A 20888-nucleotide genomic window follows, 5' to 3' on the forward strand; every position below is an offset into this window, starting at 1 on the left:
ATCATGAGGTCATTTTATTGCCTCCAAAGTTGATGTCAGAGCAACCAAACAAGCCCTGTTTTTCTTTCACAGTAATAAAGACCTTAGTGTGAAGTCGGACCGCTTTTCCTATGAGAGGTCGGCATGTGGGCAAGTCCAGACAGATGATCTGGAATCATGGTGTGAGAGTCAAAACAGCCGTAGACCATGAAGACTGTCTCATGATGGTCCTCTTAAAGAGACAGTTCACGTAAAAAATGAAAATACTGTCGTCATTTACCCACTCATCTCAAACGGCGTATATATTACGTATGCATCGTATGAACATGCAGTCATAATGTTTATTAGATCTCAAATGGCCAGTGCAAAGTGTGTAACAGTGAGTTGTCTCTCTCTCACACACACACATACACAAGTTTTCTGACCTACATTTGTGCTGGTGGTGTCCTGCGGAGATGAATCCTTGAGCTTAACGGCTAATGTTTCTCGTCCCATCATGACCGACTCTGGCAAAACTTCCACTGCAAATTAAACCTCATCTTAGGTGGTTTTCAGAGGAATTACCAGACATCAATCAGATTAGTTTGGCACAACGCTTGATAAACCAGCAGCCAGTGGCTCGTCTGCTTTTTCACGTTTCATTAAAGATGATCTACTTTATTTTGTATTGCTTTTCACTGTATTTCGATATGTCTTATAATTTAATATGCAAGCCGGACACAGTCCAGATTTATTAAATCAAACAACATTCTCATAATTTCATGATGTATTGACATTCATCTTGAGTCTTGAAAAGTGTACTAACAGTAGAGCTACACTCAGAACACCAAATAATAAAATCAAGTCTATTTTTGGAGAGGAATCTGGCTAATGCAATTTAGTTTAGGTAGTAAGCTGTCAAGAAAAACAAACCTTGGCCGTCTGTTTATCTCTTCTACACTTCTGCTGCATTAAAAAGCCAGTGCTATCCTTGTCCAGTCCAGCTATGTTTGGAATAGCATGCTATAATATGCACACATACTGTGCACAGTTGTTGTGAATGTGATTTTTCTATATGCAACACCCAGATGACCTAGTATATATGACACAATGAGCAGCTGCATGGGAAACTGTATCCCACAATGCAATGCACTCGACTTGACGTATCACAAACGCTACGTTCCAAGTTAATGGCTAAACGTATCTTTAGAAAAGTTCACAATGTCAGGTTAGATAATAATTATTATTCACTCAAACCCCTTTATCTAAACGTCTCTACTTAACCATCAGACTCACACATCTGCCATGTTTGTAGTTTTTTAACACCTTTTATTCATATTTGTAGTTCTAATTGAATCCACGTCCAACGTGCAATGGGTTGTGGGTAATATTAGCCGTTAAAGTGTGCACGGATCTGCACTTTGGATTCTAACTGGAAAAAGTAGATCTTTGAAATAGTCACTTCAACATACTAGGATTTGGGACACACTAATTCTAATTTCGAATACTAGGCTATTTAGGACGGATCATACACGAATTGGGACGCAAGAAAAGACTTAATATATAGAAAAATGGTGCACTCATATTACCATGAATGGGAGAAAGTGCAATGCGCAATATGGCGGTCCCGCCTTCTAAATAAAAGAGCCAATCGCTGATTGGTAAAGTCATCGCATCACTGCAGCCGTCATTAGAAGCTTTTTTTTAATGCTATTTGAGCATAAGAAACAACATTTATGGAATAGTTAATGTCAGATTTTATTGCTGCTTTGAAATATATTATTTAAATGCAAGTGTGGCAAGTATTTTTTGAGATTTCAGGAATTCCCCATTCAAGTAGATTGGAGTTTTTTATATATATATATATATATACTGTATGCCCGAAACAGCTTTCCGGAGGCGTTGCAAATATGGCGCTGAGAAAACAGACTTTCCTTGAAAGGGACTTTGCCTATCATTTCCGATGTGATGGATGAATCGGAAGTAATATCAGCCGTGATTTTTGAACATCTCTTTCAGTCCAGCAGATTGCCTATAACACAAAATTAGATAGCTTTCTGTATCATAAACGTGGAGCATGATGAGGTCATGTGACCACAATATAGCATAGCCTACTGTTTATTATAGCTTACTGTTTCACTTCCCTCTTAAAAATAGTGTGCAGAATATAAGTTAGTCCCTTTAAAAAACAGTCCACCAACTCCCACACACAGCACGTTATTCATTGACCAAATGACCTGGCATAAAGGCTCTGAATTCATTATTGTCTTCAAAACTCATAAGACACAATTACGTAATCTCCTGACACTTCATTTTCTCCTGCTATCTAAATAAGATATTGTTTATGTCTTGCTGTTGCATCAAAAGCCGTTTATAATGACATAAAGATGCTGTATCTTAAAAAGATGCCTTTTAAGATGCTTATGTGAAAACTAGACTGATAAAAAGTTAATAGTTAGTTAAAAAACTGAATAACGATAAAGCGGGCATACGTTTTGTTCTATGTGTTTCAACCAGTAACAAGCCCAAAAACGCACCTGTATTGAGCAAATAAGGCCAAAAACAGATCAACCCGCGACTGCCTAAATCTAAATTTGGGGAACAAGCCTAAAATTACTTATAATAAGCAGACTTGGCAACTGCAGATGAGAAGTGAGAGCGCGCACGCAAGCGGGGTTTCTGTGTGACGCACAAAAATAGCGATTCTGATTCGACCGCGTCAAGAGCTTACGCCCCGCCCCCAGACCAATCAGAGCTCAGCAAGTGAACGCCTCGAGCGCGTCTTTCTCCAATCCCGCGTCCTGAAAGCGGATTACCGGATCGGTTCTTTTTCCTCGACTCCTCGAGACGTGGATGGTGGGACCCGTTGAACGGAAGGATATTATAGCGGGTGGGAGGAAACAACACAGACAGAACAAAAAAACACCTTTCAGTGGATCACTTAATTGCGTCTTTTCTGTTCTACGTGACGTGATGGAAGTACGCCATCGTCGGTGATCGCTTTACACCGAGAGGAAGAGGAAAATGAGAAGGTGTGTGGATTTTTATACCCGGAGTGCGGGGAGTGAACGCGCGCGCATCGCCTCGAGACGGATCGCGTGTGCTGCTGGTTTTGGCATGTGCTCGGGGTCAGAGGAAGTCACGAACATCACATCTGATGATAGCGAGATTTAGCGTCAGGAATGCATTTCCGTTGATCATTTTAATATTTGATTTAGGGATATTTTGATTGTATTAGCAGGTTAGCTCATGTTAGCATGTCATGTTGGCTACTGGAGGTGTGTTTATACTGATGCATCCGTCTAGACAGGCAAAGCATGACAGCATTTCCTACCTAAACATGACAGCTTACATGTCAGGCATGCTGCTTTTCATGCAAATGCTGCCTTAGGGCATTTAATGCATCTGGGTTTCGGTTGCACGTGTGAGATCTGAATCTGATCACACACACAATGGCCAGTTTCCATGCACCGTGTTTTGAATGAGGTCAAATGCATTTGTCAGGGAGGGAGAACTTTAACTTTGAATAGTGTTTGCATCGTATTTAAATCTCTCTTGATTCATGCTGAAAATGTAAAGGTGCAGGGTGCCTAACCCGAACATAAGGTAGGGGTTAGGTATTATTTTGCATAATCTCATGCAAAAGAATGAGATTGCATGGAGAATATTGTGAATTTATGCATTTATAATAATATGTTTGAAAAGTTTACTTTTATACTCAATATTTCAGCCGAATGGACTAGATTGTCCTACTTTCAGCCAAATGTTTCTCTTCTTGGTAAACATGTGCTGTGGTATGGAGAGATGTAATCCTTATTAGGATGTGTGTTTCTGATTAATTGCACAAGTCTGCATGTGATGAAAGGGAAGGGATGAGTTCAACTTCAGTCTGTGTAGTGTAGTCTGTTACACGTCTTTGCATTTATGCATTGTATGGACTGGACTGGACCAAGATTAATTTAGTTGTGACTGACCACTTAAAGGGATAGTTCACCCACAAATGAAAATTCTGTCATCATTTACTCATCCTCATGTCGTTCCAAACCCGTGAGACTTTCGTTCATCTTCGGAACAGAGATCAAATCTGAGAGCTTTCTGTCCCTCCACTGACAGTCTACGCAACTACCACTTTGACACTTAAAAAAAATTATACAGAGATTGTAAAACACATCCATTTGAATTGAGTGGTTTAGTCCAAATTTTCTAAAGAGACTCGAATCGCTTTATTATGAACAGATTGAATTTAGGCTTTTATTCACACATAATCATTCAACTCACACATCAGTTGTGGTAAACGGAAGCTCAAGCATAGTTCGCTTGATGTGCGAGAACCAATGAGGTTCATTCTCGTGTTACGCATCACGTTTGAGCTTCTGCAAGAACCAATGAGGTTCATTCTCGTGTTACGCATCACGTTTGAGCTTCAGCAAGACCCAATGAGGTTCATTCATGTGTTACGCATCACGTTTGAGCTTCAGCAAGAACCAATGAGGTTCATTCATGTGTTACGCATCACGTTTGAGCCTCTGCAAGAACCAATCAGGTTCATTCTCGTGTAACGCAGCACGTTTGAGCTTCAGCAAGAACCAATCAGGTTCATTCTCGTGTAACGCAGCACGTTTGAGCTTCTGCAAGAACCAATGAGGTTCATTCTCGTGTTACGCAGCACGTTTGAGCTTCAGCAAGAACCAATCAGGTTCATTCTCGTGTAACGCAGCACGTTTGAGCTTCCACAAGAACCAATGAGGTTCATTCTCGTGTTACGCAGCACGTTTGAGCTTCAGCAAGAACCAATCAGGTTCATTCTCGTGTAACGCAGCACGTTTGAGCTTCAGCAAGAACCAATCAGGTTCATTCTTGTGTAACGCAGCACGTTTGAGCTTCTCCAAGAACCAATGAGGTTCATTCTCGTGTTACGCAGCACGTTTGAGCTTCAGCAAGAACCAATCAGGTTCATTCTCGTGTAACGCAGCACGTTTGAGCTTCAGCAAGAACCAATCAGGTTCATTCTTGTGTAACGCAGCACGTTTGAGCTTCTCCAAGAACCAATGAGGTTCATTCTCGTGTTACGCAGCACGTTTGAGCTTCAGCAAGAACCAATCAGGTTCATTCTCGTGTTACACAGCACGTTTGAGCTTCTGCAAGAACCAATCAGGTTCATTCTCGTGTTACGCAGCACGTTTGAGCTTCTGCAAGAACCAATGAGGTTCATTCTCGTGTTATGCAGCACGTTTGAGTTTCTACAAGAACCAATGAGGTTTGTTCTCGTGGGGTCAAGCAGGTTCGGTTGATCTTCTGTTTATATTCGCTAACCCAGGGACAGAAATCGCTTAGATTTCATTAAAAATATCTTCTTATGTGTTCCAAAGATGAACAAAAGTCTTACAGGTTTTGGAACGACATGAGTGTGAGTAAATTATGACAGAATTTACATTTTTGGGTGAACTAACCCATGTTTCCAACATGCTTTAAATCATTTACTCACTCTCGTGTTGTTCCAAACCTCTATGCTGTTATTTTTCCATTGCAGCACAAAAATAATTATTAGCTCTTATGCATAAAACAACAGTCCACAGTGACCACGTTAGGCAAGCTCCAAAAAGCATCATAAAACTAGTTAATATTGACTTAAGCAATGGCTTTTTGATAGACGTGCTCACGATGAAGTGTCATATGAAAAATACGTTTCTCCTTTTGTGCCCCACAGAATAAATAAATTGGAGCAGCATAAAAGTGAGTAGCTAAATTTCAATTTTGGGTGCCTTATTATTTTTAACAGCGACTCTTTAACAACACGTTTAACACTGAAGCATCCACAGCGCTTCTCAGACTCAGTTTGGTGGTATTTTAGTGCCTGTCCTCTGTGCTCACAGAAAGGCCATGCAAGGTTTGGCAGGGGCCCCGGGGCAAAGCGACTGGCTCTAATGCGTTAATCTGGCCTGAGCCTTCCCTGTAGAGCCAGAACTGTGTCATAAACTCATATCACCCTCAGTGCAAAGTACCAAATATAAAGAGCAAAATGTGTTTTATTCACGCCACTCGACTGTTAAAGTTCCCGAGGGAGGTCTTGTTGTAATTAATACGGTGCTGCATTGAGATTTGTTCTCAGTATAAAAGTGTTTAATTAAATTGCCACTACATCTCAGAGAAGCACTGCTGAAGTAAGTCGTTCAATATCTGTCAGGGGAAATAATTAGCCGTTGCACTTTCGTTACTATGGGGTTTGTGCTTTCCTTGATGGCATCTTGAGTAAATAATTTCCATGCTATTAGAGGTGAGTATTACGGTTACCAATGATCATGCTTTTGTTTTGACTCTTTTGAGTGCCATAGTTTAGCTTGTAGGGCTGGGCATTGTCTGACTTTTTTTAGGTAAATGTGACGTTACATGACATTTTTTACTAGCTGTTTTATTGATGTCTTTCCGTGGCTGAAACACTGGTTACACGAGACCTGATACATTTACATTTATGCATTTGGCAGACTCTTTTATCCAAAGCGAGTTTACATTTTATCCAAAGCACATTTACATTCTTAGCAGTTCTTGCTTTCACTGGGAATCGAACCCATGACCTTGGCGTTGCAAGCGTCAACGCTCTACTGTTTGAGCTACAACTTACATTTTTGTAAATTGTGCTGTATCTTTCAACGTACCTTCTAATGTTCATTCATGTCTATTTCATGCCGTAACTAGTGGTAAAGAGGGAGAGATGATCGGTTAAAGGGATAGTTCACTTTGAAATAAAATTTTGGTATGTTTTAGCTTACCTCAAGGGCATCCAAGATGTAGGTGTCTTTTTTTTTTCCGCAGTAGTTTCAATTTTGATATTTTTAGGTCAAACCGTTCTTGTCTGTCAGTCATATAATGCAGGTCTATGGTCACTGTCTCAAAGAGCATGCACAGAGTCCAAATTAAAACAATTCCCCATCGTCCAAATTAAACAATTCCCCATCGTAAGTACACATTGATGGCCCAAGACATGAAACGAGCGGTTTGTGTGAGAAAACGAACAGTATTTATATTGTTTTTACCTCTTGTACACAGCCACGTCCAAGTGATCTGAGAGCGCGGGCGGGTATAGATATATACAATAGAAGTCGCATTGGCTACTGCAGTTCATTGGAACGAAACCGTAGCCAATGCGACTTCTATTGTATATATCTATACCCGCCCACGCTCTCAGATCACTTGGACGTGGCTGTGTACAAGAGGTAAAAACGATATAAATACTGTTCGTTTTCTCACACAAACCGCTCGTTTCGTGTCTTGGGCCATCAATGTGACATGAACATCTTGGATGGCATTGGGGTGAGTAAATTATCAGGAAATTTTCATTTTGAGGTGAACTAATTCTTTAAGAGCGACAAAACAACATTTATTGTTATTGTCGTCATTACTGCATTGTTTTTAAAAGAAAACACACCACCTCGGGTCGACTTTGCATCGACTTTTTTTCCCGTGGGAATCCGATCTGTTATCTGTGGGAATCCAATCTGTTATCCAGATACAGAAGCCACTTGATGTGGACAGGTGTGAACACTAGGGCTGCACAATATATCAAAATGATCGAAATATTGCAAATGTATGTATCGCAATATGCATATCGCAACGGCTTGCAATAACTGGGGTCATGAACAAAAGACAAAGAGAAAATCACTCACTGCTCTTGGCTGAATAACTTTTGAAGCTTTAATAAGAATCAGTATATTTAATTCATACAGTGAAAACTAAGCAGTGTTTTATTTTTACATTTGATTATTCAGTTTCTGTTGTTAAATAAACCTAATGTAGGATAACCTGAACCCCTAAACCCTGTGGTTTACACTGATGTTAAAATTCACTTCTTACGCTACAGTAAAACACTGCTGTTCACTTTCAGAAGTTGTAGAGATGTTTTCTTGTCACAAAAAGGATGTGAAACACATGTAGGTTATATCATTTTAAATATATTTTAAAGATAATTTAAGTTTATCTTACACACTTTAAGCATTATCGTATCGCATATCGAATATCGCATTATTTAATGAGTTATCGCATAACACATTTTTCTTCAATATCGTGCAGCCCTAGTAAACACACGTGTCCTGATTGGCTTATGATCCGATCTGCTTGATCGCATGTTAATGTGTGTAAACGCAGCCTTAGACTGCTGTGTGGCATCTGTCCTGGCACCAGACGGCGAGCACAACACACAGTGGACAATGCCAGTCATCTGTGCTAGAGAGAGGGAACAGATTTATCCAATATTGTCTGTGAGCTCCACAGTCCCCACATTGGACTTGTCCTGGCACTGAGTCCTCTATACAGCACAGACAAGACAGAGAAGGATTGTTCACCAACACTTCTTCCTCTTCTGGGAGGGCAGATATTAGCCCTGATTGTTCAGGAACACGAGTCATTGTGCTTGTCGCAAAACAGTCCTATTTTATACCCAACTATGTTCTTCAGTATTGATTGACGTAACACAAATATTAAATTTCATGACAACTCTCTTGAGTGTTTGGGATGGTATATGACCAGGGTTGCGCATGTTACTTAAAAAAAGTAATCAGTTATAGTTACTTCTCACAAATAGTAACTGAGTGACATCTTTATAAAAGTAACTAATTACCAGGGAAAGTAACTATTGCGTTACTTTTTTAATAAAATGTTCAAATATGTCAAATAACTTGGATTCCCCCAATATTAAATGTTAAATGAATGAAATTGACACTAAATAGAATAAATACTTATTATAAAACATTGTACACTAATCTACATTTTCCAGTTCAGTGATTTTAGTTATATTTAGTCTTATTGAGATACTTATTTTTTGCCTTAAAAAGTTTAAAAAACTGATAAATAAATATTACATTTCATGACAACACTCTTGAGTGTTTAGTAATGGTATATGACCAAGGTTGGGCATGTTACTTAAAGTAATTAGTTATAGCTACTAGTTACTTCTCACAAATAGTAACTGAGTTACATCATTATAAAAGAAACTAGGCTAATTATCAGGGAAAGTAACTATTGCATTACTTTTTAATAAAATGTTCAAATATTTCAAATAACTTGGATTCCCCCAATATTAAATATGTTAAATAAATGAAATGGACACTATATATATAATAAATTAACTGATAAACACACTATACTGGTCAAAAGTTTGGGGTTGGTAAGTTTTTTTTATTTTTTATGCTTTTGAAAGTCTCTTCTCACCAAGGCTGCATTTATTTGTTCAAAAATAATATTGTGAAAGATTATTACAATTTTAAAAGACCTGTTTTCTATTTGAATAAATGTAATTTATTCCTTTGATCAAAGCTGAATTTTCAGCTGCTCAGGAAACATTTCTGATTATGTTTTATACATTTATATTTTGTGCTGATTTGTTTAATTTCTAGATCCTTCCTTATTGCTTTTTTGCCAGATATTTTTATTTGTATTTATTTAATTATTTTAAATTACATTAGAATAATAATCTGATAATTATTTATCAGATATTGTCTTTTTAAGCTTCAATCTAGTTTAAGTTCATAGTTCCAGTTACATGCCACTTCTACTGACTTTTTACAGTGGCATCAGATATGTCTCATCCAGTCATATTTGTGATGTATTCATGTTTTTCTTGTTTGTGTTTCATAATGTGAAGCTGTTGCACTGATATCTTTCTTGCCGTTCATGTCTTACCAATAATCTATAGGTTTGCATATAGGCCTACTACACGCATTTTAATTTCCATATTTTTAAGCAATTTGGCCACTAGATTATCAAACAGACATCACAACATTTCACTTCATAATATATTAAAACATTTTGGGGTTGAATTTCTTGCAAAAGTAACTGTATGGTGATATAAAATGACTATATAAAATCATACGGTATGAATATGGTCGTGCCGCCCACTATCTCGTGCGGTTTCAGAGTAGCTTCTCCTACACCGTTCAGCAGGCTAATAATACGGTTCATGACACGCCGTACGAAACCTGGAGTCTCGTCAGCAGATTTAGGCCATGTTTCGTGGGTGCAGGCCAACACATTCCTGACGCGGTCTGCCATCGGCCGGCATGAGAGGAATGCTGTCGAGATTCGAGTATGTAAATGCCTGTCTTTGTCTCATCTCTTCCTGTTGCCCCCAAGAGCAGAGGCTGCTGGGAAAAAACGTTTGACATTCTGAAGAGACTGTGTATTGAGGTTGTTTCTGGGTTGGTTAGAATTGGTGTCAGTGCCAAAAATGTCAGTAGTCAGTGCCAATACCAGTGAAACTTCAGCTCACTGTACCAATGTTTTTGCATTATAACTATATTATTTTAATAGTTCTTTAACTAAAAACATTTAAATAAGTGCGATTAGTTAATGAAAGACATTAAAAAGTTGAAAATGTAAAAAGGTCCTCTTTAAGTATCGACTTGGTACTGAAGTAAACACTAGTGAGAACTAGGGCTGTCAAAAGCTGCGTTTCCATTACCCTTCAAATTGCGCAAATTTAAATTGCGAATTGAAAATACGGCCAATGGAAACGCGTCAATTTCGCAAAAACTCCCCATTTATCGCAAAAAAGTTTTTACGCTCGCATGAGGTTTTTCAGGCAATTCGAAAAAGAAATTTCGCGAAACTGCAATGGAAACAGTTTTTGCACATTTACAGGTCAGCTGACGTAGATGACGCGGTGTGTTTGGACAGAATACGAGACAGTTCTTTATTAAATTCACATAAGACAAAAGAATTACAGGAATAATGAATTCTAAACCTTAAATAAATACTGGACATGTACTTTAGTTTCCATTACACCGGGATACACCGCTCTACAGTAATTTGAAAGTGATTGCAGTACCAGTTTTGGCCACAATCTGCTCCTTTAAATATTAGCAAAATTGTCTCCTATGCTCGCAAGCGGGCGCAATAAACAAGTATAAACCAAATCAAACATCTTATCTTTTATTGAAATGAAATGATATTCACTTTTTGTAAAATATATAAAATAAAATAGAATTTCCTTAATGTGCATGCAAGGAAAATTAGGTTACAATGGTGCATAAAACTGCATCAGTAACCTGAGAAAACACGCTTGCGTTGTCATCATCATGTCCCACGCGCCTCTTGACACACCAAAAATTCAAATGTTCGAAATTCGAATGTGCAGTTTTTTATTTGACTAATATTTGAAATTCAAATTTTTATCTGACAGCCCTTTGTTAGTTACCCATAGTTCTTTAATTAAAAAAATATGAAATAAATGTGATTAGTTAATTATTAATGCTGTTGGATGGATGGATGGATGGATGGATGGATGGATGGATAGTTTTTGTCCTCAAGAGGAAAGTTGTTTCCACCGTAGATGCGTACATAACATGTAAAATTATCGACATATCATAATACGATCAAAAACAATCACAGACATCAAAAAAACAAAAAAAACATTATAAAGTCAAAATTGTAAATGGGTCCTCTTTAAGTATCGACTTGGTACTGAAGTAAACACTCGTGAGAACATTCTTGACTGTCCATCTTCCTTTCTTTTTCTAGTCTCCACGTGTACGGCTGTTTGTAAGAAGGCTCCTCCTCCTATTCCTCCACGCACCACCTCCAAACCCTACATCTCGGTTACGGTCCAGAGCAGCACCGAATCCGCCCAGGACACGTACCTGGACAGCCAGGACCAGCGCAGCGACGTCAACAGCCAATCAGGACGCAGCAACTCCTCCGACAGCCTCGCCAGCTCTCGGACTGGAAGTTTGGCCAAGAGCGTGAAGCGGCCGCCCATCCCTGCCCCGCGGGAACCTGTGCATCTGCCCAGTGCGAGAGTGACCACGCCTCCTCCCTCTATAGTCCCGCCCTCACCCGCCCCGGACGCCAGAAGCGAGCCTGTGAGTCTCACGCTGGCACCTGAAGACCTGCAAGCTCCGCCCAAGAGGAAACTCTCATCCATTGGTATTCAGGTGCGTGCATGAATATGTTTGAGATGTATGCATAAAGATGTTGTCGTGACGTATGCTATTGGATTGCAGTTTTGGTATCCGGTCATGTGACATCACTTCCATTGGTAGTCGCTGCTCATTTGCATATAAGCTTGAAGTCTGCTTAGTTTTGTTGCATCTCCTGTAGTTGCTCATTTGGGCTTAAAGCAACTTCTGGTTGTCATTGTGAGTAGTGCTGGGCAACGATTAATCGCGATTAATCGCATCCAAAATAAAAGTTTGTTTACATAATATATGTGTGTGTACTGTGTATAATTATTTTGTATATATAAATATACACATATGCATGTATATATTTAAGATTTTTATTTATTTATATATAATGTATAAATATATAACTTATGTCTAAATATATATACAGTATATACAAGCAAATATTTACTAAATATATACATGCATATATGTGTGTGTTTATAAATACAAAATTATTATACACAATACACACACATATATAATACATATTATGTAAACACTAGACATGTGCCGGTATTCGGTAATGCGATAAATCGCGGTAATGAATATGCACGATATTGTTATCGCAGGCACTTCAAAATACCGTGAAAAATAATAGATCCGAAATTAGATTTTTAGAACGCGCATTATAGCTTATTTTCCATCAGCCGCTTAAACAAACACTGCGTATATGCTGCGCGAAACACGTGCGATGTAAACAATCGCCATGTGTATAAGCATGCGGCCGGTGCGCACTTCTAGTCTAATGTAAACAGTCCTCACATAGAGAAGCAGCATGGTGGAAGGTGGAACGCCGCCGCCTACAGTCTATGGCCGCCGCCGATCTATTCGGATCCATCCCGCTTAGCAGAGCTGCCAACTCGACGCATTCAGCGCGAGACTCTTCACACGCGACACATCCGTTTTCTCACGCAGAGAAAAATCGCGGAGCAAAGAGGACACGAAGACCGTCAAACAAGACAGAGCAGGTTACTTTTGATATGAAACAGGAGAACAATTGTGTCACAGAACGTTACATTTAAACCATTTAATGACCAGCAGCATGTTAGATGACTAAAAAAAATTGATAAAGAGGAGTATTTTGCTGAATATGTGCACTGCACTTTTTTACATATTTATTATATTTTTACTTGTGTCATTACATAATTGTTATTATAATGAAAACCACATTATATTTGATTTAATTAGTTATTTGTAACCTTTAATAATACCAGCTGATAGGGCTCTATATGGTTTCATAGCATTATGTGAGATATTTTTTTCATGAGAAAAAAATACCATGTGGGCTATCTACTGTAGCCTTCCTAATATTTATCCAAAATTAGTCAATATTGAATCAAGATTGAAATCAAATCCCAAGTATTGAATTGAAATCGTTAAATTTGTGTTAAGCAATACAAACAGTAGCCTACCAGTCATTGTACCATGTAATCATTTTAACATGTTGTCACTAAACTTAATAAAATTCAGTTTAGTTACCAAATGTTTTGACAATCACAATTACACCTTGTGATGCAAGTTCCCCCCCCCCCCCCCCCCCCCCCCCCAATCCATCTGTTTCTCATGTGCAATTAAAATATCGTGATAATACCGTATACCGTGATAAAAGATCACTCAATTAATCGCAGCATGAAAATGTGATACCGGCACATGCCTAGTAAACACAAACTTTTAGTTTAGATGTGATTGATCACGATTAATCGTTTCCCAGCACTAATTGTGAGCACAGTTTTAGATATTAAAAAAGCTGCTTTTGCTACTGTACATTTAAGATTTATAGGTATTTAGGATTTTACAATTTATTATTGTGATAAAAGAAATGCCCTTCTATAAGGTGGAGGGCCATTTAAGATATTTGTTAAATATTTAAAGAAAATCAATAAATACATGATTCAATAGTGAATAAAGATAAAAATTGTTTCATTATTAAATCATCAAACAAATTGATAAATATCTGTCGCATTTAATTTTTCTTTTATGCATTAAGAAAGCCCTTATCCAAAGCGACTAAAGAGGAACAAAAGCAATTCATTCATTTGTTTAGTATTATTATGCGTTTTCTTTTTTATCATTTGGCCCTCTATGCTTTACTCTTTTATTTACAAAAATAATACAAATAAATATAAACCATTAATATATAATAAAAATGGTAAATGATAAATTTTATTGGTCATGCAAAATTGTATAGTATTAATTCAATAGTTTTTTTATTATATTAATATGCATTGATCTGTTTTTTGTTAGAACGTGTGTAAAATCATCTTATGATGTCATGCGTACGGTTCATGCGGTCATTCATCAGGACAGGCTAGTTTGTTGAATGCAGAGTTGGCTATGATATGTAAATCTGGGCAGTCATATGTTAATGAGCTCATGGTTGTGACGTACCATGACTTATGAAATTCATTCAATGCTCTGGGAGAACTAGCGAGGGAGGTTTGATTTATAAATGTTAAGTACGTCACATAATTAGGGCTGGGTACCGAGTTCGATACTTTTTAGGTACCGACCGAATTGCCTCGATACTATCGAGTATCGAAAAATGACTTGTTTTTCGGTACCAGATTTCGATACCTAAGGGGTTAACTCGTCAACGTCAGTGCTCAAACAAATACATATGAAATGCACAACGACACGCCTAAAGTCGCTCACGCACATACACGCAAACTCTACACACACGTGACGCGCGGAACTCTGCGCACATACTCATATGAGACGCGCGCGCGCACACAAACTGTCCACGCACACATTCTCATATGAGACGCGAGCACACACACACAAACTCGCGCACATACTCAATGAGACGCGAGCACACACACTCACAATACCTTAAAGATGTGGAAAAGCCGATCAAAAGTGTGGCTACATTTCTCCATTCTCGATGCCAAGCGTGCGATGCAGTATTTGCGGTAAAATAATTGCTGCAAAGACGGTACCGCGACAGATATGATGAAGCCCTTGACAGTGCACGGAGTAAACATAAGAGCAGAAAGTTGCTCCGTCTTCGACTGGTAACTGAAGAGATACCTTGTTGATCACTCTGACAGTGTTTATATTGCAATAATGACCTACTAAATGTACACTGCCGTTCAAAAATGTGTTGGTCAGAATTTTTTTTCAGTAAGGATGCATTAAAGTGATCAAAATGACCTTAAAACATGTGTAATGTTACTAAAGATTTCTGTTTCAAATAAATGCTGTTCTTTTGAATTTTTTTATTCATCAAAGAATCATGAAAAAATTTATCAGTTTCCAAAAACTGTTTTCATATTTCTGAAGGATCATGTGACACTGAAGTAATGATTTAGAAAATTCAGCTTTGACAACACAGGAATAAATTACATTTTGAAATATATTCAAATACTATTTTAAATTGTAATACTATTCCACAATATTACAAGTTTTACTGTATTTTTGATCAAACAAATTCAGGTTTGGTGAGCATGAGCTCTTTATAAAAAAAATATTTTGTTCCTTTGTGCTTTTTTTTGTTCCTTTCTGGACTAAGGAGCATGAGTCAAACTGAAAAAATAAAACCACAGTTTTTCTGAGGTAATGTGTTATGTAATCTTGTTCAAATGGATTTCATAAAATTGGTATCGAAAAAAGTATCGTTCAGGAACCGGTATCGAAATCAAGGTATCGGTATTGGTATCGAAATTTTTTGAACGATACCCAGCCCTACACATAATACGTTGCTTTATTTCAGAAGAGCAGGAAAAATCCTGCTTTGCATCAAATGCCACATATAAAAAAAAAATCTATATTTTATAAATTATAAATAAATTAGAAAATCCTTAAAATAAACATGCTTGTACTTTAGATGGCAACTTCTTGAATCTGCAATAAAGAATTTATTTGAATCACAAATAAAGTAATTGTTTATAAATAAACGAATATGTGAATAAAAAGGAAGTAAACACTAACAATGCACTCAGTAATCTGGTAATTTTGTGCGCACTGGTAATCATATTTTTTCAAATAAAGACAAGGAAACGCTGATATTAGGCTACATACAGCACACAGTGGAAACGATATGAATATGACACAGTGGGCAACTGGATATAACACAGCATATTTTAAAATGAAGGATTTCCAGTTTTTCGATGGCGTCTCCTGTGAAGCTGATCTTCTGTTCGCACTCACTCACTTCTCACCGTCACTCGCAGTCGCACGTTTATCAGGCTACAAATGCACACTTCACAAGATATCACAGCTGGATTCCATTAAATCTGCAAGGTTTGTGAAATTAAATGTTTATTAGATATTCAGAGATTTGTTTAAATGATGTAGATGCTGAATGTTGACGGTGAATGAGAGAGTATTTCAGCCTGATTGTTTGCCTTTTCTGTTACAAATAATATAAAAGCAAACGCTTTACTTTTTCGCATACCATTTACTTTCTTTGTTTTACCAGTTCTGTCTAACAAAGTATTAGATACGACTGACAGAGATCGTAAACGAATGAAGACGGAGAATGTGAGTGAGCGCTGTGTGATCAGGCGCTGGTGTTCTCAGTGCCGACCGTCAAAATAAAAGTCCGGAGCGCCGTCAAAATAAAAGTCCCGCTTCCAACACATCGGCCAATCAGAAAAACGTATCGGCCTTGGCGATATATCGGTCGACCACTACACCCGAGTGCTGGTATCGGTGCATCCGTAATCATAACTATTGTTTAGCAATAGATTTGTTGGATCCTTTTCAGATGAATATTTTTTTGTTTTGCCGCAGGTGGATTGTGTGCAGCCGTTTCTGAAAGAGGAACACACTCCCACGACCAGGTTCCAGTCCATCGGGGTTCAGGTTGAAGACGGCAGGCCGTGAGTTTCCTCTCTGACTTCTGTATCCTTGAGCAAAGAAATGTCGGTCCTCCGTTTAGCGCTGTGGAATTTGATACGGCAGCACTTCTCTCTGAGAGCGAGTCTGTGAGTCAGCTTTCTCAGCCATGTATGGTGCTGGAAACACTCACAAGTAATGATTCAGTGTAGACGGCAGGAGATAATGAGATTCTGCTCGCTTTGTTTCCTGGCGCTCTGCGTTTCAGTCTATTTTCATATCTTTGCATCTCTCTCTCTTTAAGTATGCTGTCTCCCACACACCAGCTGTCTGTCTTTCTCCCGGCCTACGGCCTCTCTTCTGCTCCTCCGGTTCAGTTCTCGCTGCTTTTTTTTCCTAGGACGGACAAATGAAATGAAGCAGATCTAACTCTTTTCTACTTTATTAACATATTATTGATATTCATAAATTGATTTAAAGTTCTGTTTGTTTTGGAGCGATTATATTAGAGAAATAAATAATGTTGAAGAATATGGCAGTATTTTGGAGGATTGTTAATTGATTTATTTTTCTTCCTTTCACTCGTCTGCTATTCTTTATTTTTTTATTAAATATGACAGATTTTTTTCATCTATCTATCTTTATTTATATATATATATATATATATATATATATATAATGATAAAATGAATTTATTGGTGGTGATAAAAGAGAAAATTATAATGTTGTAGATTTTTTTTAAATAATTTCTAAAAAATCATATTTGTGAAGTCAGTAAAGATGACACACCTTTTTAATATCAATAAAATGAAAAAAAAAAATATATATATATATATAAATAAATGTGTGTGTGTGTATGTGTATATATATATATATATATATATATATATATATATATATATATATATATATATATATATATATATATATAATAATTTATTATTATTATTATTATTTTTTATGTTTATTTTTTGCCCTAGTACTTTCAAACAGTCTTCCAGCTTATCGATTTTTACATAATGGATTTATAATGGAAACTAAAGTACGTGTCCAGTAGAGTCCCGTGTGGACCTCAGCTGAACTGCTGTCAGTGTTGGTCAGTGTCTCTTCTCTCTCTGTGTGTGTGTCTAGACTCAGTCGCTTCACGAGCATGGCGTCGAGACAGGAGACGACGGAGACCGAATCCCAGGAGCAGAACGACGGTAAACCCTCGGAGAGTCAGATTGCCAGCCGGTCTCTGGAGAAGCTGGACCCGGCGCTGGACCCGTCCTCCCTGCCCCCGCCGGACCCCTCTCTGCAGGCCGGGACGGGGAGCGTGAACGGGTCCGCGGAGCAGCCCGGGGGGTCGGCGGGCCTCAGGGACGGGCGCTGCTTCCAGAAGCTTCTCCAGGCTGAGACGGACCGCATGGAGGCCTGGTGTCGACAGATGGACCTCGAGACCAAAGACAAACAGCTGTCAGAGGAGGGTGAGATACTCGCTCGATAAGTAACTCACAAGGAGTTTAATTAAAGGGATAGTTCACCCAAAAATTTGAATTAACCCATGATTCACTCACTCCACTCACAAGTCATCCTAGGTGTATATGACATTTTTCTTTCAGACAAGTATAATCAGAGTTATATTAAAAAAGGTCCTGGCTCTTCCAAGCTTTATAATGGCAGTGAATGGGTTTTTGTTTTTGGAAGTCCATCAAAGTGCATCTATTCATGATAAAAGTGCTCGAAACGGCTCCGGGGGGGTAATAAAGGCCTTCTGAAGTAAAGCGATGCATCGACTAAAATAACTAGCTTCCGGCAAATGGAAAATCATGGGCTAATTTTTATTTTTGAATGAACTATCCCTTTAATCAAGCAATTCCTGATGGATAAAACCAAATTAAGTTAATTCACTTCAATTGGATTATTAGGGCCCGAGCACCAATGGTGTGAGGACGACCCCACTGGAATTGCTCTGTTTATTCAAATATGTCATTCATTTCAGGTAAATTTTTCTGTTAGTCAAAAATCGAATTACTCAACTAATTAATAATATAAATAACTGACTATTAATTTAATTAATCCAACCAATTCCTGGTGGATGAAATAAATTAATTTAATTTGAGTTTAATTTCAAATATGTAACTAATTTAAGTTAGTAAAAAATCTATTCAGTTACTTAAAGTAATTTATAAAAATTAATATTGTTGATTTGAATTAACAATTAACTTCATTTTTATTATCCAATCAATACCTGATGGCTAATTAAGTTTTACAAATATTTCAAAAAATAAATAAATAAATAATAATAATTATTATTATTATTATTATTACAATTGTTGTTTATTTTATTGCTCAGATATAATTATGAAATACATATGATAAATTATAATTGAATTAAAATGATCAACAAAAAAATTATTATAAAAATATATTATACATAAAATAAATTAAGTGTAATTTATTACTTTTTATCTTTTTTTAGAAATAATTATGTGTGTTTGCTATTTTTTTTTTTTTATATATATATATATACACACACACACACACACACACACACACACGCTCAACACACACACACACACACACACACACACACGCTCAACATTTAAAATAATAAAACAAAAATAACTAGAATGGCTTTGTTGGTAACTGTCATTGTGTTTAAGAAGAATGTCACCCTGACGTAACTTACCACTGTGAATAATAACCTTAAATGACCTTTTTTACCATATTTAACTGAACCTGATTTCAGACTTCCTTACTAAATCTTAATTCAGACTTTTCTAGAGTATTTTCAGTGCCAATACTACTGATATAAATGTGCAGGAGCTTCCCTTTACAGACACGCATCAAACGCCCTGCGGATCCGTGAATGAAGGATGATATCACTCTCTCTCTCTAAACGTGCGGCCTCTTTAATGAGCTTTAATCAGAAACGGCTCTCTGTCGCCTGCTAATTTTGGCTCCTCGAGCCTGTGATTAAAGTCATTAGGTTTGAACCTGGCAGAGAGAGAGAGAGAGAGAGAGAGAGAGAGAGAGAGAGAGAGAAATCAATGGCAGCTTCTGTGACATGATAATGCAGGAATGATGATGTGTTTCTCGCTCCTCCACATCAGGCAGATGCAAACGTAATGAATCAATGTTTCTGCTGTCTGTGTGGTTTGATTGACGGCACGCTGTCAACACAGAGATAGTAGGGCTTGGTATTGATACACATTTCACGATTCGGTTCGATTTCGATTCACAGGCTTGCAGTTCGATTCGATATAGACTATCTTGGGTATATATCAGGGACAGTACATGGCAAATTATCTCTCAACTAATGCTGTAAAACTAACTGATTTGTATAAATTTAAGAAAGTTATGATACTAACTTCATAATGGCATAATTATGTTTCTACTCCAATTCATTTGTTGAAATAAAAACATTAGGGATGCACTATATATATCGCCACCATATCGGTATCGGACGATATATGTAAAAAATAAATAAATAAAAATTTTGGACGATATATTAAAGCTGATAAATAATGGATTATTTCCGTCAGATGCGCACTGTTCGCCATGATGGTTTTGAATGACTTGAAATATGATTTGAATCACTTAAAAAAGGGGAAAATACAGTAAAGTGCAGCACAAGTCTGTCATATCGGCGACATAGTATTATTATAAAAACATAATTGTGTGCTTGGGACATGGATTTTAATGGTGAGACTTTGTTTATGTAATCAAGCCCTCAAAAAATGTATAAAAATCTGCATTTAGATTTATCGGCCAACAATATCGGTTTATCGGCTTTCAAATATAAAGAATTATCGGTATCGGCCAAAATCTTCACATCGTTTCATCCCTAAAAACATTTATATAGGGGCTTTCATAAACACTTTAGTTCATTCAAAATTGGGAATTAAAAATTGAGGCACAATTAAAATTAATATAATTAATATGTACTATGTGCATATATGTATCAAAATGCTTCTCTCTAGAATTCATTTGTAGTCTCGCTAATGAGTTTATGGTGATTGAATGGCTTTTTTGAGGTAAATGTAACATTACATTAGGGATGCACCGATTGGGAAATTCTGGGCCGATACCGATACCGATGTTTAACATAACAACTTGGCCGATGCCGATGCCGATGTTTTTTCTTTTTGTTATTTATTCCTTCTTTTGTGCCACGGAAACATACAAGTCTTTCGGCTCTTGATCACACTATCCTAGAATGAGCACAAATTCAATCAG

At 37.4% G+C, this 20888-nt stretch overlaps 1 protein-coding gene across 2 annotated transcripts in view; it reads left to right on the plus strand.

Moving 5' to 3' along the window:
- dlgap4a (discs, large homolog-associated protein 4a) overlaps positions 1-20888 on the plus strand; it is a 225498-nt gene that overhangs the window by 199844 nt on the left and 4766 nt on the right. For both annotated transcript variants that reach the window (XM_082145538.1, XM_082145539.1), the window contains exons 8-10: positions 11467-11879; positions 16623-16711; positions 17799-18133. In XM_082145538.1, coding sequence (XP_082001664.1) covers positions 11467-11879; positions 16623-16711; positions 17799-18133 — 837 coding nt within the window. The remainder of the gene's footprint in view (positions 1-11466; positions 11880-16622; positions 16712-17798; positions 18134-20888) is intronic.

This window comes from Leuciscus leuciscus (genome assembly GCF_965113295.1).
Source record: "Leuciscus leuciscus genome assembly, chromosome: 18".
Taxonomy (NCBI): Eukaryota; Metazoa; Chordata; class Actinopteri; order Cypriniformes; family Leuciscidae; genus Leuciscus; species Leuciscus leuciscus.